The sequence below is a fragment of the Numenius arquata genome, chromosome 10 (assembly GCF_964106895.1).
Source record: "Numenius arquata chromosome 10, bNumArq3.hap1.1, whole genome shotgun sequence".
Classification (NCBI taxonomy): domain Eukaryota; kingdom Metazoa; phylum Chordata; class Aves; order Charadriiformes; family Scolopacidae; genus Numenius; species Numenius arquata.
The window spans coordinates 47,065,561-47,092,811 of NC_133585.1; the positions used below are offsets into that span (position 1 = coordinate 47,065,561).

A 27,251-nucleotide genomic window follows, 5' to 3' on the forward strand; every position below is an offset into this window, starting at 1 on the left:
CCCTGGTGTTTAACACAATGCATCCGCACTTCCTTTTGATTAAAAAAACCCCTCAATTAACAAACCAACTTCTTTTAAAAGAAGATAAAGCGATCAGGAAGTCTTAGAGGTTACAAAAGGTAGCTCCGGATGCTTTGATTCCTACGAACTTGCAGATGAAAGGAATCTTCTCAAAACAGTACCTACATCTTCTTTTGCATACACCATATTCCACAATCAGAGAATCTCAGCCCCAATCAGGATCCCACAGGCAAACCGAAGGAGCAACCCAAAACCATTTGCTAGAGAGACATGGATCCCACTTCCTGGCTGCCTTAGCCTTTCTCCTTTTTGTTGCTTCTACCGGGAGATGCGGATCAGGATGCCTACAGGACATCAATAAGGATACCTGGAAGACAAGATAGCAGCTGTGGAACCAACAGAGGCACCTAATGCCAACTGCGCGCACTGTCGGCCAGCAGTAGCCTGGTTGCCAGGCGGATGCTGAATCCGTCTGGCACTGAACTGTCGATAGATTCATACTCAGAGGCTCATATGAAATCTGCTTGTCTATTAATCATCCTGAAGTTCCCTACTAACAGCCTTAAAACTTAACCCGACTCAGAGCACTGTTACTGATTCGCTGCTGGGAATTTCTCGATCAGGGCAGTGCAATTCAAACATACCACACTCACTCCTGCAAAAAAAAAATAATAATACAAGCATCTATAATTGATGGCTAAGACAAAATCACATTCTCCAGTCTTTCAATTCACGTGGGTTCAGTAGTATGACACATCAGGCAGAACCTTCCGACCTAGCTAAATACATTGTCTAAATGTAGTTGTTTCTTCCAGTGAAAGAGATTTTTAGCAAAGAGAACGGGGATGGGGGTGGTGGGTGAAGAAAGAAAGAAAAAAAGATTGTTGTGCCAATAGTTAAGTGCCCTTGGCTGGCAATAGTGCTCGTTAGGCTAATGGCAACACATCGCTCAACAACTTCACAGTTATGGTGGAAGTAAGTCATTGGTGGGTCTCCGCAAAAACAAGGAGGGTGACAGGGGAGGTACAACTGCCCGGCTGGAAAAGAGCATCGCTCGTCTCTTCGCCTGGAGAAGGGGGCGGCGGGGGGGCGATCCGGGCTGGCGGGAGGTGCCGCTCCTCCACCGGGATCAAAGCCTCCGGGGTGACACCAGGGCTGGCCACCGCTGCACGGAGGGGGGGAGCCACCGGGCTCCTGGAGACCTCCGGGCTAATTACGGAGAACTTCAAAAGAAACTCGACGTCTCCCGGCCCGCAAGCACTCCCGGGAAAATAAAAAAAAGAAATTAAAAAAAAAAAAAAAAAAGAAAAAAACCCCAATGAAACACCAAAAGAGAGATGGCCACGGTGCCCTGCACAGAGGGAGACCGCATCCCCCGCGCCGCTCCGCGCCCGCGGCCCCTCCGCGCCTTCTCTCCCGCGAGCGTTAACCCTTTCGGCGCTCCCCAGCCGGGAATGCCATCCCGGGGTCCCCCACCGCTGCCCTCTCATCTAGGGCTTTGCACCCCCGCCAGCACGGACGGCGGCGAAAGACCCGCGGCCGGGGACGGGACGCACCGCACCGCACCGCGGGACGCGCAGCCGCCACCGCTTTCCCTCCCTCCTCCACGGGGCAGAGCCCGAGCTTACGTGTGAGGATCATGGTGTCTCCGCGATGCAGCCTTCCTCCCTGCCTTCCTCCTCGGAACTGGCTCCCGGCGCCGAGGAGCGGCCCGGCCCGGCCCCCGCCCCCGCCCCCGCCGCCCGGCCCGCCCCGCCGCCCGCCCCGCGCCGCTCCGCGCCCCGCGCACCCGAAGGGGATGCTGAGCCCAAGGGAGCCGTGCAGGGGTGGGCAGGGAGATGCCGGTGGGTCCGTCCCCGGGGCAGGGTGGCGAAAAGTGCTCAGAAACGGGCAAAGTGCCTGCACAACATCAAAGCCTGGACCTGGATGGAAACCAGCAAGTGGTGTCCCAGCGGGGACCACAGCACCACCATAGGCATGGCTGAGAGACAGCGGAGCAAAACCCGGCTTCCTAGCGCTGTGCCTGGGAGTCACTCCCTACACCGTTTATCCCCCTATATATTTTGCGGAGATTGCTCGAATGCTCATTTCTTGGTTGACGGTCACATTCGGGGCTTTAAAATGGCACAAACTACCAGCTGCCAAACTGTCAGCAGGGCTAAGAGTACTGTGAAATTTTGAAAATATCTGGGTCCCATCACAGGTTATGATTGGTTGGTTCATTTGCTTCCAAGCCAACATCATATTTTATACTCCCTGGTGTTATTCTAAGATTCAGTTGTCGTTTCTGCACTATGTTCTGTCAGATATAGAGTATATATAGTGTGGTGCCTGAGCAGGCAATTTGCTGAAGAATAAACATCTCCCCCTTCTATAGGCTGCAAACTGTGGCCAGTTGGCTATTATAGTGTTGTTTCTGGAAACCCCTACACAGCTCCAGTCATTAATTTACTTTAATAGCCCAGAAGAGGATGGAACTGCACTATATCTTCAAGCTTGACTTTACATATGTTACCTGCTTAATCAATTACCTTTTCATATCTAAACTCGCTCCAGCTCTTTTTGGCATAGCCACATTTACCTGCATTTTTGAATGCTTCTGGTAAGGCACCAGGATATATGTTTACAAGGTAGGTCAGGCCCATAAAATGAGAATTCTTAACTCTAGCACAGGGAATAAAAACATACGCTATACCCCAGCTGTTGAACAGACAAGGTAATCCCAGTCTAATTGGCTTTCTGTCTGTATTGTCTATATTTTTATTTTGCACTTGGTAGACTAGGAAGTGACAGAACAGTCATGACAAGAGGTGGAGAACGCTGGTTGCACATTGTGTGTGATTTTCAGAGTCTAAATCCCAGAAAAGAGAAACTGTTTCTCCAATAAGTATCCTCAAAAGGAAGGTAAAAAAAATAAAATAATCCAGAGCACGTAGGAAAGCATGCCGGTACTAAGGTGTTTCCATCAGAGTGATAATGCTGGAACCAGAAGACCACCGTGTGTCAGGTTAATACCCTCGGCAAAAAGCAGGGTTTATTCCTGTAAACACAGACTGCCTGGGCTGCTTCCTGGACCAAGCCTGCATCTCTGTATGGGAAGCTTTTGTATAGGACCCACAGGAAGCTTTTGAAGAGGGAGAGAATGGACTTTTACTCTGCAGAAAAAAAATGGGAAGGGTTTGGCGGACTCGGCAGTGTGAAAGGGAAGCAAAAAAAAGCTAGGGATGAGAGGAGGAGACGTGTGGCAGTGAAGTAAAATATGAAGTGAGAAGGTTGTGTGATAGATGCAAATCAAGAGTTTGAAGTTGGAGAGTTTTGCCTGAGGCTTCTGAAGGGGGTGAGTGACAAGATCGGTGAATACTCCACAAACGTGGCCCAGACACAGAAGACGGGAAGCTCTCGGTAGTTAAATCAAGGGTTATCAGTCTCACCTCTACTACTTTGTAAAATAGCAAATGAATGATGCTGATGCTGATGATAAAACACCATGTTTGTGCTTTAGTTCAGCTCTCCTGTTCTGCTTGTAAAGCTAATTGGCTCCCACAGCAAAGGAGGAATCTCTGTCCTCATTTAGTCTTTGTGGATTCCCTCTGCAATGTCAGAACCAGTGACTTTTGTGATGGAGCAGTCTGTCTGCTGGGATCATCGCTAAATAGATGCCGGAGGATTATCACTGACCTGGATTAGATTCTTGCTGGTAATCTGAAAGAGAAAGGCTTTGATTCTAGTTTGTTATCAACCCTTGAAGACATGCAGTCTCTCTGGCTTGCATTTTAACTTGGAATTCTATGGGCTGCTTCAGCAGGCGTATTTTCGGAGCTGAAAAGCAAGGCACCAGTCCCGCATTCGCTGCAAAACGTGCTCGGAGGAGCATTCCACCTGGGGCATGGGTGTTCGGCAGCCTGCAACCACCCTAATCACTCATCTGGCTTTACAGAGCGTTGTGAAATCAGTAGAGCTTTGGCCTTTAATATTTTTATTTCTTTATCTCTCTGGCTATTCACAGGGCAGGCAGCTGCCTGACGGAGACACACAGGATTTCAGGAGCAGCCCGCCTAAGAGGATTGTTTCTGTGGAGTGTTGTTATCCTTAATGCAATCAATGAGCTCTCGCTGGATGGTAAAGTGATTGTAAAGGGTTGCCCGACAGGCACAATTATTCACTTTAAAAGGTGAATTCTCCTTCTGTTGTAACTGCATAAGGGAGTGATTCGCAGGACGGGCATCTAATAATAAGGACTTGATTGTCCTCTGTTTTCCCTCCCAGGCCCAAATGCCTTAATGTTTAACTCTACCCTTCTCATCCCTTTTCCTCGAAATAGTGCAGCACACAGAGAAGTCCCGATTCGTAATTAGTCAACTGACCTGCTGGTACAAACCCAGGATTGTCAGACAGATGATTGCAATTCTAAACGCTAGTATTAATATCCTCTTAGCAACAGCATGATAGATTATAGAGCGGTTTCAGCCCGAGTTTCCAGGCCTCTGGCTCTAGGCTTGGATTCCTTCTCGACTGGGGTATTTGTGTGCAGCATTTCCACAGTCCAAAGGACCTTCATGTTCCAACCATTGTCAGCGAAATAATTAAGTTTGCATTTTCTAGCACTTGACTTTACTGAAAAGTGATTATTTTAAGGAGTCCGTAATTGTTAGTGCCTCTTGACAAAGAGTGTTTGCACTATCACTTCTCAGAGATAAGCAGTATTAAGAGCGCATTGCTTTCAGAGAAGGAAAGCTATTGTTTCACCCACTGGAGGATCACAAAATGAAGGAAAGCATCTTTCCAAAGTACTTTTTAACAAAGTACATAGTGAAGTCATTATATTGCATAAACATAGGCACCGCTCTACTGCTTGTAATTGATGGGCTCTCTGCTCTAGAAAACTTTCCTTAGAAATAAACAGTATTAAGAATACTACTTGCATTTGATCCCAGGCAACATTCAGGTTTTTTTTTTTTTCTTTTCTTTCTTTTAACAGTAAATAATAAAGAAAATTAACTTTGCCTTATTCTTTGTGGTACATATAACTGACTATTTTAAAAGGAGGGATAAGTGAGCTCTATATTTATGTCTGCTTTTGAATGATGCCCTCAAACACCATGAGTTCAACAATTCAGACTGAAAATGAAATTACCAGGTTCACACTTCACTTAAGAAAAGCTCTATTATAGGGATGCACAACAGGATAAGAAATAAAAATTGATCATATAGTTTGACAAAGTAACAATTAGTTAAAATATAAGTACAGGTAAATTGATATAGGAGGAGGAGAGAAAATAAATATTTTTATTCCATTTTAAACACAGAAGGTAAGCTCCTTAGCTTACATGGAATATCATTGCTTTATAGAAATTGGTGGAGATGTAGAATATCTTTTCCATATTGTGTTTAAGATGCTGACACTGGTGTTGATTTATTTTTTGAAGGCTGCAGAAGTTTCTGCTGTTAATGGTTCTGCCTTCCCTTCAGTTAAAAGCTATATTTTTACATTAAAAAAAGTGATTCACCTTTGGAAAAATAACCAACTGAATTTAATTTTCAAGAAAGTAGGGAAAGCATTTCCGGGTAAACTAAACCTTATTTAGAAGAAGTGCTAGAGGAGGGTAGTTAGAATTTCTAACCTGTGATGAAGGCTCAGAGATGATCCAGAGTAAATATACAACTTGTGGCGTGCAGAAAAAATCCTCCTTCCTTTTACTCCAAGAATTCAGAATAACTGTTATAAAGACAGCATCCACAGTCGATCGTTGCTTCAGAACAAGGAATCTGAACCTGGAATTATCAGGAGTGAGACCTCTGGATGCATGTGGTGGAAGCGGTTGTCTCAGCGAGACCTGGTGGATATGCAGGTCACAGGGGACCAACTCTAAATGACACTGTGACAAAAGTCTGGCCCTGCCAGGGCACCATCCCGGTGGTAGCTGCCTTGGTGGCCGTGGGGCAGCAGAGCTCCATGGCACCAGGAATCATCTCCAGCCCCTCTCCGCTCTTTGTGGGTCATTGGAATGGCCGCGGCCATGCCAGATTCCCACCCCTGCTTCTCTTCCTCTGCATTTACAAGTCACGGCGTGCAATGAAGTGGGAGAGGAAGACAGCACAAAGGATGCTTTTACTCAAAATATATATTACAGAATGATCAAAAGATGAGCAGCTTGAAGATGGTGTATAATGGAGGCAGGAGATATATCTCAGCATTGGGATAGAAGAGGGTTTTTTGACACCAATGCTCTTGTTTCCACTCTGTGATCATGTGGCAGCAGCTATATCATTACTAAATCAAACAGCTCTTCCCTCCTCTGTTTTAAGCAAATATATTTTACCTTCCACCTTCAAAAACCATCAGTTTCCAAAGCATTCTAATGGTAAGATGTGTTTAAAAAAAAATCTCATTCTGTCTTCACGCATGACCTCCAGTCTGATGAAGGAAAAAGGTCAGCTTTCACAGAGGGACAACAGTAACCTTCATTAAAACAAGATGTAAGATGCAAGTTGCCCACTAAAGGAGATGAAAACTGAAAGACTGGTGCCTTAAACATGTCAAAACAGTGGTTAAAAACTGGTTTATGAAGCAGCTGTGTTGTTATAATACACATGAGACAGCAGACTTTTCAGCACGATACCCTGGGACAGACCATGTCAGCCATGCAGTGCCCAGCTGGGGTTAAAAGGAGTAGAAGGGAAGGAGAGAAAGTTTTTATTATTATTATAGTAACTTAAAAGAGTGATGAACAATGAAAAATTTCCTTTCAAGAACAAAGTTTTTCTTACTTCTGTCTTGTGTGATCCAAGGCTTTTTAGTTAAATGAAATCTATATTCATTAAACTTATTTCCTCTGGAGGAAATAGGCACATGCATCCACCTGGACCAGTTGACCCATTATGTGAAAGACTGCTGCTGTTTTAGCCTTGGGGAATCTCCAAGACTCAGGAAATCATTTTAAACCCACGACTCAATAAAGCACGATAACTATGGCAACTGGAACACATACACTGTGATGGCTAATTTCACCTCGCCATTCATCAGGGGAGGTACCGGCTTGATACTGTAGCCTGGAGAGCAGCTATTGTTAATGTAATGTGAAGCTACAGGGACAGGGAAGAAGGAAAACACATGTTAATAAAACCAGTGAACAAAGTCAGGCCTGGTGGAAGTCAGGACAGATTCATAATCCTTGTCGGTCCTGTTCTTGACAGAGCACTAGACCGACACTCGAAATATCTGCAGTCTTGTCCTGTTTTAACTTATTGTGCAGCCTTGGTCTACCTGTTTCCTTTCTCATACTTCATTTTTACCTAGACGAAGCAGGGAAAATAGTACGTGCCTCTTTTGAAAGCCCTTGACATGTACTGTGGAAAGTGCCATATGAGATTATTACGCCCATACTGTGCCTAATAAAAATCCTCTTGCAGGATGCCAGTTTGACTGCGTCTTTTATTGTCCAAGCCCATGCTCTTGCTTATTGTAACTGAAAAACAGCTCACAGCAGCAATTATCTTGCGTTTTACCGGGAGGTGAGGTAGATGTCTACACGTAGACAGTTACTTAGGGGCACCTTAAGGAACTTGCTGGAGTGTCAACACCCGTAATGATGTCTGAGGAAAGACGAGAGAAGTGGAGGGGGAAGCTAGCTGTCTTGCCAGCAAGAACAAACTGAGTCGGAGAAGATTTATTAGGTGTATATTACCCAGATAAATGTGATCCTGACTTGAATGAGAGCCAGCAATAGCAAGGGGAGAGGGTCAGGCAGAAAGAAGTGGCTGTTTGGCCTTCGTCAACAGATTGGAGACCTGACAGGGATTAGGAGGAGTAACAGAATTGTTGGGGTGTTCATTCGTCACTCTAAAATTTAGGATTATGAACTCTAAATGGATGGCCAGTTTAGCTGAAAAGTGCTTCCTCCTCCTCCATGCTACATTTCTCTTTCTATGCCAACATGTTACGGAGAGCGAGAGCACCGTATGATATTATTTGTGAACACGATACAATACATAGAAGTGACTGGCAGGTTAATAGGAGCTTGCATGTTTTAAAAACAAAGACACATATTCTGTTACATGACCACAAGAAAAAGAAACACGGAAAGCGGTTAGTTTGCTTTCATATTTCAACACTGTCACATTATGAAGGGCTACCTTTTTTTTTTGCTCTGCTTGTTTCTGAGGTTTTATTTTTGCCTTCATATCATTTTACAAAGAGACATGGTAAATGAGTTTGTGCTTGAGAAAGCAAATCTCTCATATCTAACCTTAGCCCAGAGCAGTTTTTAAATATCTAAATTCTGAATTTAAAAAAAAAAAAAAAAAAAAAAAAAAAAGGTTCTTTTACTATTCCTTATTACTGGGGTAATATGAAAGAGCATTAGCTTTACTAAAGCAAAAAAAGAAAAACAGGGTCCTCTCATATTCTGAAATTACTTTGGGTTTTTTTAATCAGACTTCAAAATGCAAAGACAGGTAGCAGTAATTGGAGAATGCTTTTACCTAAATCTCTTTGTCCAGTACACCTGACAAACTGAGTTTACCTGGCTGTTATATTAACCTTTACAACAGTTCTGTCACTAAAGCCACAGAGCCAACCCTTCACTCACTTTCTAGTACTTTAAATCAAAAATGCAATGACGCAGAGTCTCTACTGGTGTAGATGGTCATTTTTGGTTGCCCAGCAATGTGAAAGAGCTAAGGAGCTGCCCATGTAACTCTGTTAAATACAATTTATTCTAATGTAATGCCGATTTACCTTCCAGAGAACAGGCTTACTTGTTCTACAACAAACAAGTCACATTTTTATACAACACCGTTAGTATAGCAACAAATGCATCCTGAAGAACCCCTTTCTTCCTCCATCACCACCACGTGTCCAGCTGCCCTGGGAATGTGATGTACCCTGTGGGAACCTGACAAATTTCATACAGGGAACAGATACAGCTCTGATCTTTTTAAAACCTTTTTTTTGCTGTTGGATTCTTTGGGTCTTTTGTTTCTGATGGTTTTACTGAAGATTTATTAACATATATGGTGGGTGGTACAAAACAATAAGCTTTAAGTAGATATGGGATCTAATTATTTCTTTATGGACTCAACTTAAACGTATGAACAACGTTATTTATAGGATGTGCTGCCAACGAGGGTACGGATCATTTCTTGTCTTGTACTTCTAAAATGAGAAGGATCTGTTTTGAGAAAAGCAACACAGGAAAAAAAAAAAAAGTCTGATCCAGCTAACCTGCTTTTTGTTTGATCACAACTTCAGAGAATTCCAGGCAGCCAGGGACATACCTGTGCTAGGATCAATGGGGCAAGTGATTAAGAGTGATAGGATGCCCTGCACCTTTCATGCTCAAACCAGAACTTTCTCTCCTTTGAAACAAGAGCCTTTACATCACTCACAGAATTATATTTCTCATGAGCAGTGTTAGACTACAGAAATAGTGACAATTTTCTTTGCTGGGGAGTCTTTATTTTTTCCAGATACAGAAAGTCTATTAAACCTCAAGATTAACAGTGCTCCTGGCATCTGATTTTCAGTCAGGAAGTATAAACAATGACTTGAAAGGTGCATATGAAGAACTTTCCATCTGATTTACCAGTAGCTCTTTAGAATCTGTCATGCATATCATATTGACCTTACAAACTTAATTACCTGAGCTCTAAGAAACCACATGCTTGCCTCTCAGCTCCTTAATGTAAATCAGTGACAGCACTAAGAAAAAACCCTAACATAAATCATCCTGAAACATTCTGAAAACTTAGATTCTAACAGGTCAGAATATTGAATTTCTCAGCTAATGAAGTGAATTGAATTATTTGGAAATAAAAGCCACATCCCACTTGGCCTAGGATGCAAGATTCCCACTTGTCAAAAAATTATGAGTCAGATAGCCCAAAATCATAGACTGTCTTGAAAGCAGTAAGTTTTAAACATACATTTTAGAAACTTTCTGGGTTTATGACAAAGACAAGAATTTTATGTGATTGCCAATATGTAAAAAAGAAGAGTCAAACCCCAAAACTCGTGCTTACCTCTATGTTAGACAAATATCTGAAGAGATTGGCAGCTTACCTCCTGTTGCTATTTCTGTTGCATTTCAGAGTGTTACCTGACTTCATCAGGAGATTTGGGCCAGGTGGGAAACTTCCTGGCTGGCTTATAGAACAAGACCGAGGACAATTCATCCTTAGCCTCTGAAGTATCTAGCTTGCCAAGGCAAGCTTTTACCTAACCTAGGATTCTTGGGTGCTCCATCTGTTTCCAAAGGGCAGAATAGCTTCCTGCATTACCTTTTGATAACACGTTATTTCCTTAAGCCATGTAAAGAGCTCTGCACCTGGAATAAGAGTTTCTCATCTTTATGCCTGTAGCACCTGTGCTGGGTATTTCTTTCACCTGCTGCCAGTTTCTTCACCTCTTTTCTTCCATTTCTTTTCCTTCTATTTCTCTCCTTTTCTTTTTGCTCATCATAGCTGGCTGCTACCAAAAGTGATAGTGAGGGGTAAAAGTGCAATTTTCCTCATCTCCTCTTCCTTTGGCCAATGCAAATGAAGAGCAGACAGAAAATTAGATCCAGAACGTGGATCCCCAAAGAGGGGAAAAGGGAAAAGCACGCAAAATGAAAGAAAAATATATCTAGTTCCCAGCAGGAATTGGGAATCTAGAACTCAAAAGGGAAACATAGGAAGACTGAGAGACAAGGTCACTGCTAGACTGAGTTAACTGTGCCTGAGTGAACTGTATCTGCAACTGTACAGCTAATGCAAATCTAGCAATTAATTTAACAGTTCCATGGAGTCATGGAATTCTCCCAGTGCTCAGAACCCTTGGATATGAACAAATGTAGTAAATGAAACAGGAAAGATAATGGTCTCCATGTATCCTGCTCAATTTCTGCTAGAATTGCTTTATATAGCAGTTAGTTATGTTAGAGTGGAAATCATCAGAGCACACAGAGTGTAAAGTAAAACAAATTTGAGAGCTACCCACTGCTTTATAGCTGTTCCATAATGTGATGCAGAGCAAAATGGAAAGCTCAGACAATTTAGATGGGTTGGTCTACTTGTCTTGAAATAATGTTTCTCATCTTGCATGAGCTGCTTCCTTCCAAATGCTTGCAGGATCATGGCCTGAGTTTTTGGATGATAGATTTTCAGGCTCTTTCACAGACCATTTTTGTGATCTCAGCCACACTTCATTTGAAACCCTTACACTCACTCCATTAAGAATAGCTGCTCAAGAATGAAAAGCTGATGCTTTATCCTCTGGCCACTTGTACCTACTATTTCTGATCTGGCTGATAATGCGAGAAATCAAAGTACAAATTCTCAGAACAGCAAGGCTTTTCATAACGGTCTCTCTGCATGAAAAGTCCATGTGTCAGCTAAGAAAATGAATTTCTAATAATACTTGGCACTGAATGAGTGGTTTGTCTCAAAGGAGGGCACCAAGCACTATTTATCTGATCCCTGTAACATTGAAATAGGTTTCACCTATTTGAATGATCTTTGTCTTAGCAATCTTTATATCAAGAAGCTTATACTGGATATGATAACCTCAAAACCAACACAGGGATTTTTTTTTTTTTTTTAATAAAGAAATAAAAACACACTAGGGATGTTTGCATTGGTGTGCTCAATAGTGTTTATCTGTTGGACAGGGAACAAAATTCTCTGTCCCTGCTTAAAATTCTGGAGAACTTGATGCTACTTTTTTTAAGCAAGGCAAATATGCAACTTTCTCTATGCATGAGTTTAATATGAACATCTTTTAAAGATGTTACCTATGATGTCCTTTTCATTCTATACTTAATTACTCAGTGTCACTTTCAGAACATGTTACTATGCAAACCCTGTGTGCTGCCACAAACTTGTGAACACAGCTCTGCAATTTGCAGTGTTAGCAAATAAAGGTTCTTAGTCATATCTCTTTGTAGTAGTTTGACATAGACTGTGCATTGATATACTGTAAAGAAACAAATATACTCACTATTTTTTGAAAAAAACAGAACAAACCCAAAACCCAATGTATGCATTAAAAGGCTAAATAGTTATTCTTGGTTCATATAGCAGCAGTTTTAAAAGACAAGCATTCCTTCACAGGCTAAAGATGAATCAAAGCACTCTGATTCCTGTAAAAATATGTGTCTCTACAGTCATAGTTTGTTCTGGATCAATTCCAGCGCATTGTGACGATGGGAGCTAGAAAGGAAAACTCAAGAGGGTATTTTTAATCACTTTTACCTCTATTAACAATGCGATGCTATTTCCATTGTTCCTGTTACAAAAATAAGTAGCTGACATGTTCCCCAGAATTGATGACTGTGTTTTAGTCCAACAGATCAGCCATCAAGACACTGCAGCCTATCAGGAAAGGGAGTGGAAAGGAGCAGACGGAGAAACCTCAAAGGAAAGGACAAGACACTGTGTCTTTTGTCCTTTGTTCCGAGATGGAAATAAACTGTCTCCACTTTTGATAAGCTCTTCTTTTGATCTTTGTTTGCAATAATTAGGGTTAGACACTAAGCTATTTTATGAATCCCTTTAGGTTTAGCCCCCCCCTAAGTTAATATGAATATGAGCTATTAGTCCTCTGCAAACCACCACATTAATTAACTTTTTATGATTTAATTTTATTTATGGAGATTTTGCCTAATATGCAAGTGAACTAGATATTGATAGATTTGGGGAAGATGAGAAGTATTTTTTCTGTATATTAAATTTCACTGCATATTTTACAAATACATGAAAACATAAAAATACATATAAAATATATAAAGAACTATTTTCTGTCTGTCTGCTGGTATTATAGAGATCTATATATCTCTCTTTTTGAGGTGAGTCAATTTAGGAGTACCTATCACACTGTGCTCCCATATACTTTAGATGGTTTGGAAAATCTGTCCCCTACGTAAGGCTATAGATGAGTGCCCTGACTCATGAGTATTGGTAAACATGATGTCGGACACCTTTGGCTGCAGAAGGAAGCAGAGTTGTTACACTAATTTATGCTGAAAGACAAACTGGTTCCAGTCACTAAAGGAAATCCCAGGAGATACGAATTTGGGATTCAGCTGGACTATGTTAGAAGCCTAACTGGAGCGTTACCTGCTTCTAGTGCAAGCGTAAGAAGAAATTCAGATGTTAGCTTAAGAACAAATGTTTTTCTTTGTTTTGCGAAGCCAGAATTTGTCCTAAGCAAAAAAAAAAAAAACAAAAAAAAAAAACAACAAAACCCAAACCAAACCAAACGCAACCTGAAAAGAAGTCCACAGGAAGGTAAATCAAATTCATTGCAATTATCTAAGAAGTAAAAACATTGTAAATCTAGGCAGTTTTCATGCATATGACCAGGAGCCAGAGTACCACTGAGTAAAACAAATGTAATATTCAAAGAATGCAGGCAGCGAATGTGTTCAAGTATAAACATATTTGTGGTATATCCTAAGTTGCAATTTCAGAAAACGGTCCAAAATCAAAGACTGTATGTATATTTTTATATCACTGCTAATTCATAGATTTTAAGGATCGTTGCAACAACCTGAACTATAAATCTTGCTCAGGTTTCCTGCTTGAAGTTGTATCTCTGGCATTTTATAATGCTTCCCTTAGGAATGCACCTTGATTTTAAGATTTCAAGTGACAAACAACTTCGAAGTTTAAAACGTGAAAAATTACTTCAGGGTTTAAAGTGTGTGCCTTAATCCAAATTTTGATGCTGTTAGAATCACTGTCTAGTCTTTCGATCTCTTTATGCCTTTGCCTGCCAGCCCAGGTTCTTCTTTTGTGTCCTGGAGGCCACGATCCAGCTGTGGGACTGCAATAAGAACTACATGATGCAAAGCATCGATGCACGTGCCTCCTACTGTCAAGGACAAAAAAAAAATTATCTATGCTTTGCTGAAACACATCATTGTAATGGTGTACAGCTTCATGCTTGCAGATTTAAAAAATCTCATCGTTTTTAGTAACTCCCTGAAGCACGTAGAGGTATAGTCATTTACTGAAAAATACAGAGTGCTCCTTAAGGGATCTAAATGGCTGAATCTTTGTATCTCCAGTGGAATATAGTCTGGTCTTATCAGCTGCATAAGTGATATAGTCTAAACAAAGGGTAATAATGTTCAACTGGAATTCCAGGAAAGGAAGCTTAATGCGAACTTCCTGATTTAATCTTACAAAAATAGAAAGGTTGATAGGATAAATGAATCATTCAGAAGAGCAGATTTTGCTTCAGTTAATTAAAACAGACCATAAAAATGTCAAAGTAACCCTTTGTAACATTTAACTGCAAAACTGACATACAAAACTACTTAGAGTATCATTTTCATGCGTGAGACTGAGAAGAATCTCTTCAGAGAAACAACTCAATTTTCTGAACATTTCTTCTCATTTTCCAGCCTGGAAGTCATGGTGACAGCTACATGGACATTTCTCATACAATTTCCTGTATCTTCTGCTTTTGGTGAGCCAGGAAAAGTCTTCTCAGAAGTAAATTTGGAACTTCTGCTTCTGGAAGATATCAGCAAGCCAGAGATGCATGGAAATTAAAGAAAAATAAAACAAATGAACTATTTTGAGCCCTATGAAAAGGTTTTTTTCGGTTCGAGTTCACTTTGACTTCCTGACAATGGCAGTCACCCAAGTGTGGAATAAACTCACAAAGAACATGGAAGGAACACTTTTTGGACAAGATACCTGGTAAGTCAGTAGGAAATGAGCAAGAGAGGTGGTTCCTGCACTGCTGGGAGAATGGGAATGACAATGTTGTAGGCCTTCTCCATCTCTAACCTCTGCAAATTTGTTACCCGTCAACACTTTTAAATACAGCCAACATGAAAAGTGTCTAAAATGCAAGTTAGGCAAGTGACAAGTTGCAATTACAGCTTTCTTCTTTCCCCTGACCAAACCAGCAGGAAAACGTGTGAAAAATGTGTGTATACTACCATAACCCTCATAGCAACTAGCAGCAGGATGTCCCAGGGACTGCCAGAGGCCACCCATATCAGAGGAACATGCTATCCATTTCCTGAAGTCTTGCATATCCTCCACCCAGTCCTTGCCTTGGGTGGATGGTGTTTATTTCACACGTGGGCATGAACATCTCATCTTCTTAGAAACAGCTTTTAACTTTTTTTTTTTTTTTTTAATTTTTAAACTCTTCCAGGATGGAGCTCTGTTTAACGGCAAGCTGGTGGATGAGAGTGTTTTCTTTCTCTTAGGTGGAGCCTTGGCACAGTTGGTATTTTTTCCCCTGATCAGGGTTTTATCCCAGGTTTTTGGTTTGCTTGTTTGTTTGTTTGCTACCAGTTTTTATTGCCTTCCAACTTGTTACTTTCTTTTATTTTGTTTGTGGGGTTGCGGGTTTTTCAGCTCTTCCTTACTAGCTTGCTCAGAATGGGAAATCAGAGACAGGTTTCATGTGATGGGGCTACTGTGTGCTTTTATGCCAGAGACAAGCACTGCCAGAAGAAAACAAGAAGAGGCAGACCCGGTGAAACACCACATCTGTGCATGTAAAAGATCTTCTGAAACATGCGAAGGGTGGATATGGATGACTGATAGCATCTGCAGTTGGAAGAGGAGCAGCTCCAAGTGAATTCTATTTTATTAGCTAACACAGACCTCTATTTTATTCATTCCTGATTCCTTGGACAATTCAGGGACAGAATTAACCGAGTTTATTAAAACCACTTTGATTTTTTTGATGCCAAGAAGTGAAGAATAATGTGAGGAATCATTTTTACTGATAAAAACACATGGGAAGAGGAAGGAGGAAAAGGTGAAAGAGTGGCACAAAGGAATCCTAAACCACGTGGACCTTCTTCCCGGAACTTGCCTGGAGACTGATTCCATAGCGAAATTTAGAGATTATCTCCCACTAGAGATTTAGAAAGGGATAATCCTGAATAATGCTGGAAACCAGGTCAGCATTTTGTGAAGGTGGGAAATAAATACCAAAAAAAGCACGTTCATACTGGTCAGCAAATAATGCAATCTCCTCACTCCCTGTTGTGCCTGAGATATCTGGGTGTTTCAGACAGCTGTGAGTGATGAGGCATCCATCTGTGATGAGCTAAGGATGGGATGTGAACCTTGGAGTCAAAATGGAATTGCCTACTTTTGACCAAAATGTACTTTATGGGCGGGTGTGCTTCGACTGCCAACTATCTGTTTTGTTTTGGCACTAGAAATAACAGCCTTGGATACCTCCCTTTGGAGGGTTAGCTGCAATTACAGATATGTTTCAGAAGATTCCTCCATTTCATAGAAAAAATTGATGAAAATTAGAAGGAACATGCTCATCATTTGCCAAACTTGCAAGATATATTTTTCCTACATACTTAGTGGTTTGGGTAATTATTTTCTTAATGAGGAGACTTGTCAAAACACATTATGGTGACTGATTTCACATCACCACTGTTTTTCCTAGCACTTTCTGATTACTGATTATATGATACAGGAAAAACATTCATTTTTAATTACTGCCAGTAATTTCTTAGAGATCATTAACACCCAAACTGCTATAGTATACCTACTATACCTTAGGTAAAATACCTAAGTATTTTACAGCTTTCCTAGGGAAAAGAAAACCAAAAACCATGTGGATTTTTTGGTTTATAGTTATAGTTGAGTTCAGAAAATGGAGTAGTTCTGTGTTTGATTGTATGTTAGGAACTCAAAGGCAAAAGATGATTAAAAAGACCATGTCTATCTTTGCTATTACTGGACTAGGGAGTCTACAATACTGTATGTAGAAACGTACTTTCTTGCATTACTGTGATACCTTTCAGCTGAGGTTCACAAAGCATGCTGCAAACAACGTATTTAGCAATTTTAATGCATAAGCTCTCATTTTACGGTTAGAGAGACTGAAGCACATGAAAGGGTGTAGGTGTTTTCCACAGCTACATTCTGAACTGGCTGAGAAAATTGTGAACAAACCCTGTAAGTCTTTTCCCCTTTCCTGGGCTTTACGCTTAGGCATCGCTCACAGCATCGCATAATCCTCCAGGACAGAGCTGCCTTGTGCCTCGCTTGTGCACCATTGTAACAAGTTTTCCTTGTTACAAGGAAAAAGATCAACTAGTCCCAGCACAAGACCCAAAATTGCTGGAAGTGGCTGTCGACAGCATGTATCTGATCACTTCTACCACACTTCCAGGGCTACCAGGGCCCAGAAAGGGGAGCCTCTTCTTTATCTCAGAGAGGGGAGCTCACCTGGCTGGCTGCACATCGCTCCTAACACAAGTCAGTGTCTTGAGGGTGCCATTAAATATAGTGGTTATATCTACGATACCATAAAAGAAATGACGTTCTGTGTTGTTTTAGAGAAGAATGAGAAAATACAGATTGCGTTAGATGTATGGGCTTGTATTTGGTGTATGGTATGTATTCAGGTATACAACCCATGTAGTTCACTTTTACCTTATCAATAATATTCATAGTCTGCTTGTCTAGGAATAACCTTTGTGGTTATGTTATGTTATTTGAAATCCTTGATGTAAGGAATAACCTTCCCAGTGTAGCTATACCATTCTGTACCACTTCACCAAAGTAATTTCAAGTATCCAAGGATATGTATTTCTTGGTCATTTTAATACAACAGTTATCTGAAGCTTGCATTCTCTGCTAACAGATGTTTTGTTACTAGTGTCCAACATTATGCAATAAAACAGTGAGTCCCCAGAACTCCCTGTCAGGAACACAGAGTACTCTAAGATAGATCACTTTCATATTTTCTGGCATTCAGTGATGGGTAAATCTCCAAATGGTTTGTAGGTCCATTTAGTTTAAACTAAATATCCAGAGCTCAGATTCCTAGAGCTCAGTTTTCTCAGACTACAAAACCAGACTAGTTATCTAATGGGGGTAATGGTACTGGTAAGGGAGATGGCAGAGGAAAAACTTTCTCTTATTTTCTAGAACTGTCCCAGTTCAGCTTGAAATCAACAGAAAATTTCTTTGTTTTTTCTTTTCTCTTTTTCTCTTTTACCCTTCTCTACCCAGTTTTCCACCTTATGTATTTGCTGCTGTTTACATATTCAAGACAAAGTTCTTTCTCAGCTACTTTCACATGACCTCTTTGATCTGCATCTTTCATTTTTACCTATATGTGTACTCTGGTGCCAAGGACTTGCTTGGAAATAGAATAAGGATTGTCTGAGACACATAGACTTGAGATTTACCTTGATCATAATATTTCTCAGGAAGACAGCTGAACAGAATGGACTTCATTTGAGGTCTGGCTGAAGAAGTCTTTAAAGTGTCAGAAACCTTTCTGTTATACACTAATCACCCGTGTCAACTGGAAAGAGCACAGGCTGCAAAAGCAGATTTTTTAGTGACAACTTTAGTGGTATCAAATATTAGGAAAATGGGAATTATTCCATTTTGCAAGAGTGCAAAACAATTCAACGTGTTTTGACTGATTTTATCTCCATTGCACACATAGTATAGTTCATTTTCTTGAATGATTAAGCATAGATAAATCAGCTCTTTAGCACAAGTTTATGAATGTATAATTGACATTTTGACACTTTCACAAAAAAAAAATTCCTTACTGAGGCAATCACATTTGAAATGCTATGTAGCAGACTTTTTTCTTCTAATGGAATATAATTAAACATAATTAAATTACAATTTCCTCATCATTTTGCAATGGTAACATTTTAAAGCCTGTGTCATTTACTTTTTGCAGCTGTTATTTTGTTCAAGGAGTCAGTGTATGACTTGACTTTTTTGTAAGATTTCCAAGTAGAACCACTTTTACTTCCTTTGCTGTTACAATATTTGGCAGGGCCAGTGTCATGTGAATAACCGAGTGAAGAAATTGCATAAATTTTAGTGAAAATGCAAATAATTAATTTTTTTCAGACCTGAACTTATGCTAAAATGCATCGAGCACCATGGGGTAACAAACGAAACTGGACGTTTAATGCAGTATTGAAATATAAATACAGAAATCAATCAGAGCTGATACTGCAGAAACTCTGTAGGGTGCAAGAAAGGGTAAAGAAACGATGGAAACAAGAGAGAGAGTTTTAGATGACGGATTAGAGGACATGAGGAAGCACGCTGAAAGCATTTCCTGCAGCACAAGCAGAGGAAAAGGCTTTCTATCACACTTGCATTTTCTGTGGAGACTGTGTCTGAGGGTCATCCATGAGGGCAGTCACGCACGTTGCCTGCACAAGACTTTCTTGGGACAGACACCTGCACTCAGTACACGTAGGAGCAGCCAGAAGAAAAGGCCAGTGGGGAGGTTACAAGGGTTGTGTGTTTTTTCCTCTCATTGCTACGTGTACTATGAGCAGCCATGAAACAAACCATGGCGTGAGTTCAGGCAAACCGGAGTTTCTTTGCTCACCCTTTACCTTCAAAGTATGGAGGGAACCACAAGTTCTGCCTCCTTCGCCCCCATGGACTTCAGAACCTGGCTTTCAATTTACTCCAAACTCAAGTGCCCTCCTCTCCAGGCGCTGCCTCCCAGCCCTGTTTGCTCTCTCCATCGAGCCTTCTCGCAGCCCAATTGCTGGAAAAATCTTCTCTCTTTCTGGACTTCTCCTTTGTCAGAGGAAAAGCGGCTTATTCATACCCTGCTTTGCTTTCCAAGCAGATTTTGTTGACAGTCTGCATTTTCCCCAGAGCTCTTGCGGGAGCCTATAACGTTGCACGGGGTCCTGTGGCCCATGCCACTGGCCGAGAGGTCCGGGTACTACTTCAGCCAGAAGACTTGTGTAGAAAGGAGGGAGAAGTATTGCACAGCAGACTGATTTACTGGTGCTGGACCTTGGATTCGTACCTCCAGCCTTCGCTCTCCACCCTCCCAAAACTTGGATTGCAGGAGGAATGCCTTTCTCCCTTACTGTGTATGTCCTCAGGGTTATATTTGAAGCCACGCAATTTCCATGAAGTCATTTCATGGCACCTAGCTAAATACTTTTAAAAAAGTTGCCTCCTGCGTAAGGAGAGAACAAAATTAAGGACTCTCTGTTGGGGCTGGTGCACAGCTGGGTTTGTGTGGGAGCCAATGCATGAAAATAGATGCAAATATGTTTTTTCTCTAACTGGACTTAGCAGTATAGGACATAAATGTAACTGAGCGTGAAAAGGCAGAGTGAATAAAATACCTGTGGTTATTATTCTGCTGTTCAGGGCAACTTGCTGGGTTCAAACCCTGAACCATCTATTCCACTTAACCCCCCCACACAATTAAATTTAAAAGGGAGATTCTTTTTAAGTGCAAGGAAAGGTCAATCAAACCCTTGTCACAGGCCAAGAGATGTCCACAAGTTAGGAACTGAAAGGTAACATGTCAGGGAAGGAGAAGAAATCTCCTGGAGCCATTTCTGTTGCTGAATCACACTGATGTGGGCTTCTGAGGGCTACAGCAAAATGCAGAAGGGCTTACTAATAATTGTAATTTATCCTAATAAAGTCCAGAAGTAAGGGATTTAATTACGTTCCCCTATTATACTCCTGTGGCTTGAGGGAGGATCTAGTTCACCTCAGAAAGAGAGAACTGAACACATTTGCTAATAGAAAAACTTGACCGTAGTATTACGCTCAGTTTTACTCTTTTTGTAAGAGCAAACAGAAATGTTTTGCAGGAACAAAGAAAGTATCTCTCTGGAATAAAGAACGCAGAAAAAGCAAACAAGGAAACTGTTTTAATGAAAAACCCAAGATGGGAAATACTTCAGCACGTATCCCTTTTCCACAGCTCTGGTCTCTTATCTTACGAAACAGACAGGTGCTGGAAAAAATGAACTAGAAATGAGTTACTGAAGAGTTGTGCCAGCCCATTCCTTGCTGATATATCAGTAAGTGCTTTAGAGGAAGCAGAGCCTGATTCTCCTAGGTTTACATCCAAATTATTCCAGAAAAGCCAAGGACTCTCTCCTTTTATACATTGGCAAAAATAAGTAGGCCATGAGTATTTTCTCTGACGAGCTTTAGCCATGAACGCATACAATTTAGAGAGGTTGAAACCAGCATATTTGCAAACACATATGCAAGTTGTCAATATACCCTCTGGAAAATCTGCTACAGCTGGCTGATATTCTTACAATATTATTAAATGTGGGGTTATTATTTCACCCTGTTTAGGTCACTTTTGGATACAACATACAGGAGAGGGAAGCATTGGCCATATTATATTAAGCAATGAACTTTCCATATGTTGGAAATAGCGTCATGAAAATAAACCGCCCAGAGAAAGAAAACTTGGTATTTATGAGAGGGAGTACTCAGTACATCACCAATGATCCCATCCAGCAGAGATTCTCAGACTCTGCCTGTTACCATGCTGTCTGATCTCAGAAAAGGAGAGGGATGTTATTACTCTTAAAGAAATAAAAAATAAAAATAGTTAGGCCATCCATCAACTAAAACCAAGACAAGTGTTTGATTCTCACTGTTGAAATGGGATATTATTATTCCCATGGGGATTAATAAGCCTAGCTGGAGGAGTCCGGCCCTTTGGGAGGTCAATAGAGGAATGCTTATGATTAATGTTTTGGTCCATGGTCTATCTCTATGCTAAGTTAATGAAGCTACATCGTCTTTTACTATCCCTTATTAACACAACATTAAATTTCTATTAACATTGATGTTGCAGACTGCCCTTGGCGCTGTGAAGTAAAATAATACTTTGTGGAAAAGATTTTACTGTACAAATAAGCAGATTTAACATCCCAGTTTGTTCCCAGCTCTCAGATGTCAGCATTGCCTGTAATTAGCTGTGAGCTGGAATGTGTGTTGCCATGCAGTAACCACACCAAGCATCTTCCTTCACATCTTGATTTCCCATTTCAAATATCCCCATAGAGTTTAGAAGTTTTGTGGAAGCAAAAGAGAACAAAGGAGAGAAGACTCAGAACCAGCATTTAAGGTGAACCTAGCATAGAATCAGCCTGTTAAATAAGTATTTTTTTTTTTATTTACTTGCCTTCACAAAAACTGCGAAACACTGTAGGAAAGCACTGCTTAAACAAATAGATGCCTTGAATAAAATAATCACAGGTATTCAGCAGTTAAAAATATATTTCAAAGGACAGTTTGCACTGTGAAATGCAAAACTAAAAATGAACGGCTAGAGACTACAGTGACATATCTCCAGATGCTTTTATTTTTTATAAGCAAGATTAAAGGTCTGTGAAAGGTGAATGCTTGCAAGCTCTGCATGAAGTCGGGTTTTCTCACCTGGCAGGTCTGGGATGGTTGTGTAAAAACCATTGTGTAAAAACCCAAAATACCCAATCCTAATCAGTCGCTATCATGAGGCTGCTAGAACAGATTCTCCTATTTAAAGCAAATTTAGTTTTCAGGCTGCCATCGTTCTCCTGACTTCCACCGAGGTGTTCCATCTTTGTGCTGAAGCTTCAGAGCAGACCCAGCCTCCCTCGAGCACTTTGATACCAGCAACAAAAATGCCAGCTGCTGCTATGGGTGGCCGTGAGAGATCTATTGATTATTTCCCAGTTTTCTTCTGCCACTTGCTGACAGCTTACACAAATAAATGCATTTGTTGCCTACAGAGGAATCTTAAAAACATTATGACATGGGCTTTCATTACTTCCTGGCTGTATTTTCCAAATGGGCAGAAAGATATTCCATGAACTTCAACTAGTCCAGAAAGCTGCTCTTTGGTTTCCACCGTACTTTGCTGTGCAACTGGACATGCTCATTGAACTCTGGAGGTTTTAATTGCCCTGACACTGGATATCCCAAACACTAGCCCACCTGGTAGATGCAACTGTTACTTTTTAAATAATTAAGGCAGCAACACTAATAGCTATTGCATTTAATCATGTGGCAGCTGTAGGAAAAGAGCTTTCTGTAAAGGTGTCTCCTTTTCCTCACTCACTGTTCACTTTGAGGTATCTCTGCAAGGCCTATGGGTTCTTCCAAACTTTCTGTGAGAGATTTAGAGAAAGGGGGAAGGAGACAGGAGGCAGATATATTCTCTGAACTCACTCTCGTACTGTACCAATCCACTTCTCAGATTGCTAAAAAGGTATATATTTATGAAAGAGAAATAAATTGTCAACTAAAACCCTTAATAGCTCATCCTTGATACGGCGAGTTCTTTTAAAATATAGTCCTATAAATATCCTATAATACACATCAGTTGGGGGATAAAAGGTAAGCAGGAAGCTACCGGTGAGGTGACAACACACCGCCCAACAGAGAGGGTGTTAAATACTAAAGCAAACATTGACAGCCTCCAATAAAAATTGCAACTATGTTCAAAATGTGTTGGAAAAGACATGTGTTTTCCAAACCCGGTTAGGTATCACAGGCCAAGCATCCAGCAACTTTCTCAGGAAAAACGGTCACTGGAGGGGTTGCTGCTTTTGTAATCACAATAAACTTCCCAACACACGGGCTGGAGCAGCAGAACTCGGGATGGAAACGTGCGGCTGCGAATCGTCCCCCAGCCTTGGGACGGAGCATTGCTAATCTCTCCGGAATATCATGTTCAAGCCATACTTTGCACTTCCACGCGGATCACTCAGTCTGACAGCGGTGGTTAGTCCCAAAGCAGCAATGGAGCTGGATTAGCCCCGCGTTGTGGGGTTGGAGCCAGGCCAGCGTTCCTCCTCATGCTTCTCAGAGAATGAGTCAACACACCTGCTCTAAAAATCTGGATGGAGTCAGCAGCCAACGATGTCATCTTTGGCACAGTTGCCAGAACTCCATCTGAATTATGTTCTTTAATTCAGGTTTTAACGCTTTTAATACAAGATGCTATTGGAATTTTTCGTGACCTAAAGTTTTTCTTTTCCTAAAAGATGTGTGATAAGAAAGTAAAACCACTGCTTGCTTTCCCTAAAACTTTAATCTTTTTGTGAAAACTATAATAAATGTTACTTTTAAAGTACAAGTAAATTCTTTAGGTTTTTTGGCAAGAAACAGTCTTTTATTATTATTACTTTTTTAATTAGCAGTGTTTTCTCAACAATAGTAAGACCGCATTCTGCAAACACGTATTCCTATGAATAATTCAATAAAGTTAAGGAAGTAACTCATGTGAATAATGGCTTGCAGGGCTAGGCCCATGCTTTTTTGCATGATTTCTTAATATACACAATGCAGAAAGAGAATTTTATCTGAGGAATTTATTTTAACTCCACAACAAAGAAGAATTAAAATGTCCACAAAATTGTGTCGGTTTTCTGAACTCAAAACGGCTGCTGATCCCTACGGAAGGATAATGATGCAGAGAGCATGGTGCAGGGACAGCAGCAAAGTCAGTTTACAGGTAATGTAAATCCCACTCCAAAAAACAAGCACAGCCCATTCCACAGCTAAGATCTAGCTATTACCAGCAGAGAGTTTCGTTTGCAGGGTGGTTTGGAAATGCCGAGCTCCCTGTTCCTCCACAGCCAACCATGAGCAGAAGCAGCCACTAAACTTTTGTTTATTGGCACACGGTTGCCAAGTTTTTCCAACTTTCTCCTCGTGCACTAGGAGAGGTTGCCAAATAAACAGGTTGCCCAATGCCTGAAGGAAGCTGCTCAAGTAACCTCTATATCTTCCCACTGCTGTATCCTCCCACTTAATTGGTCACACTGGGAACTATACCAATATGCTGATGGAGCTCTCCATGTTTCAAAGCCAATAGAGAATTTGGAGCCCTTCATGAATGTTAGCTATTATCTAATGTTGCAAAACAGACTTAATTAAAAAACAGAGCAAATTGATATCACAAGTGCAGAAAGAAACCCCCTAGTTATCCAAGATAATACAATGCTGCTCCTTCAAAAAGCCCAACTTTGCTTTAGGTAACCAGACAAGCAAACCACAGCTTCTACGGGCTTTCCTCAGATGCAGTATTGGCCATGTCGTTTCCTAAGAAACATTTCAACCAAAGTGGTAAAGACATCTAATTCTCCAAGACCTGTGTGACATGTTAGCATAGAAAAAGCAGAAAATTGCACTGTGAAAGACCTGAAGTGTATTATCAGTTAGCCTTGAGTTCAATATACTAGGAGGAATATGGAGTCCCTGGGTCTCTAGGGTTGATTCTAGCTAGAATAATATTTAAATACATAACATGTCAGCATAGATGGCTGTCTCTCCACGTATGTTGAAACTTTAGTCACTATAGTAGCTGTGACTCATGCAGGCAGTCCAGCAAGCTCTAATCTAGCCATCTCAGGCATTACAGGCTGTGTAGTAATGCAGCACCCATGAAGAGCTGAAAATCTCTGAAGAGAGGTCCTGTTCAGAGGGAGGCCAGAGATATTTTCCTTACTTACTGGGTGGACACAGCCTAAGGGGAAGAGAAAGTGTGGAAGGGAGAAAAATTGAGATAGGAGACTGAAAAAAGGTAGAAATTGGAGGGAAAGAGCAAGGGAGAGTAGAAGAGAGCAGTGCACAGAGCACCAGGAGGCTTGGCTTCTATTTCTGATTCACCCCTGGAATAATGCGTGGCTTTGAGAGAGTAACATCATTGCATTATTTCTCTTTTCCATTGTCTTGCCCAGTGTTAACTCTTTGGAACAGGAATCCTTTCTTAATGTTTGTAAATAACCTGCCAAAATGGGCTGTCATTTTCACTGGGGACAACAACAAAGAGTAGGAGACAAACATAGAGAGGGGAGGTATGTCTGAGAGTAAGAGTCAAGTATTGTATTCTCAAATACAGAAAATAATGAATACACAAAATGAATGTAAGCTCTGAGCTTAATACCCTACCAGGTAAAATGGAGTTGTAACCCTTCTAATGATTGTGTCAAGCTTTTGTCATCGTGTCTTGCTTAAAACCTTGTTTTCCTAACAGTAAAGATACTCCAAGACTTTGCCCTGTCATTGGTTTGTTACTACACACCAAACCCACATTACTCCTTGCAGAATAGTTCACGTACTTTCAGGAAACCTTTCATCCGAGTGCTGACCCTAAATCTAAGGATATCCCTGAATGAATGTGCATTGTATAAACAAACAGGCAAGTCAGAGTTATCATGTGAGCCTCAGAGTGGAAAATCCTCATCAGCGCTGCACACAAGCTGGCCAAGGTTGAGGCCCTTATTCAACCCAGAGTGCTTATTTAGCCAAATTCCTGGTTTACCTCTTCTAACCCTCTAGGGAGAGACCTGTGACATACACTACAATACAGAAAGAGAGAAGGAAGGGATAGCATGTAAGGCAGGACCAGTTTCAGCAACTTGACTTTCAAAGGACTATTTTCTTTTCTTGTTTAATCAATCCTATTTGGTCAAACTTGACACCGACACTGAGGTACCTCTATATCAGCACAAGAAAGACTTGTCCTTGCTTTAACAATTCCAACTGGACTACATTAATTGTTAGTAAATGGCAACAAGTGTTTTCGGAGAACTATATATTTCATGTCGGCTGCCACATCTCCATGCTTCCTCTCCTCCTCCATTTACCTCAGTTCTCTCCCAGATCTCCTCATAACCCTTTAGGGAACAGACAGCACCTATTCATGTCTGTTCTCAGCCTTGTGTGTGCTGACTGGCAGGATGCTAAGCCAACAGGACAGGTTGATGCTTTGCTCATGCAACAGCTTTTTCCTTTGTGGGTACTAGTCTGAGTCTCCTCCATCTAAAATCTGTTTTTCACAAGGCTCAAGAGCCTCCCCTAATATCTCAGAAATATCTGCCCCATAATCACATTCAATTACAGTTGGAGAATGGGTACAGATAGATGGCTGAAGGGCCAATATTTGTCCCATAAGCACCATTTCTTTAGAAAACTGCGTTGAAAAAGTATACTTCTAATATTTCCATTGGCAACCACAACCTTCTCTCCAAATGACAGGTTGATTAAATCTTAATGCTGCTGTTGCTGCTATGACATACTGGATAATTCATACTCATTTCTGTGTTTGGCCAGACTAACTAGTTTCATTTGAGCGTATTTTGTATAAGTAGCATGTAGAAAAAGCTTGAAAACATTTCATGATTGCTATTATTGGTTGAAAGGAATGTATTTAGTATTAAAATCCATGTAATTGGGACAAAACCTTTTAAAATTTTATCTCAGACTTTTAAGCCACATAATAAACTAATAAATAAATTGAACATAAATCCCAACCACCTGTCTTTTCTTTATTTAACACAGATTAGCAGCTGGCTTGGGTTTTTGTCAAGACTGTGGGAATGAGTTAACATTCAAGACAAGCATTTCCACGGCTGACTTGCAGCTCAAGTTGTCTTCCATAATTCAACAGCCGCACCAACAAAACGAACGCTAGCAAAACAGCA

At 40.9% G+C, this 27,251-nt stretch overlaps 1 protein-coding gene across 4 annotated transcripts in view; it reads right to left on the reverse strand.

Moving 5' to 3' along the window:
* DLC1 (DLC1 Rho GTPase activating protein) overlaps positions 1 to 27,251 on the reverse strand; it is a 218,709-nt gene that overhangs the window by 38,735 nt on the left and 152,723 nt on the right. Inside the window, exon 1 of one of the 4 annotated variants that reach the window (XM_074154820.1) lies at positions 1,650 to 1,697. The exons of the other annotated variants lie outside the window; for them this stretch is intronic. Coding sequence (XP_074010921.1) covers positions 1,650 to 1,662 — 13 coding nt within the window. The 5' untranslated portion in view covers positions 1,663 to 1,697. Of the gene's footprint in view, positions 1 to 1,649; positions 1,698 to 27,251 lie in introns of those variants that run through there. 4 annotated transcript variants of the gene reach the window in all.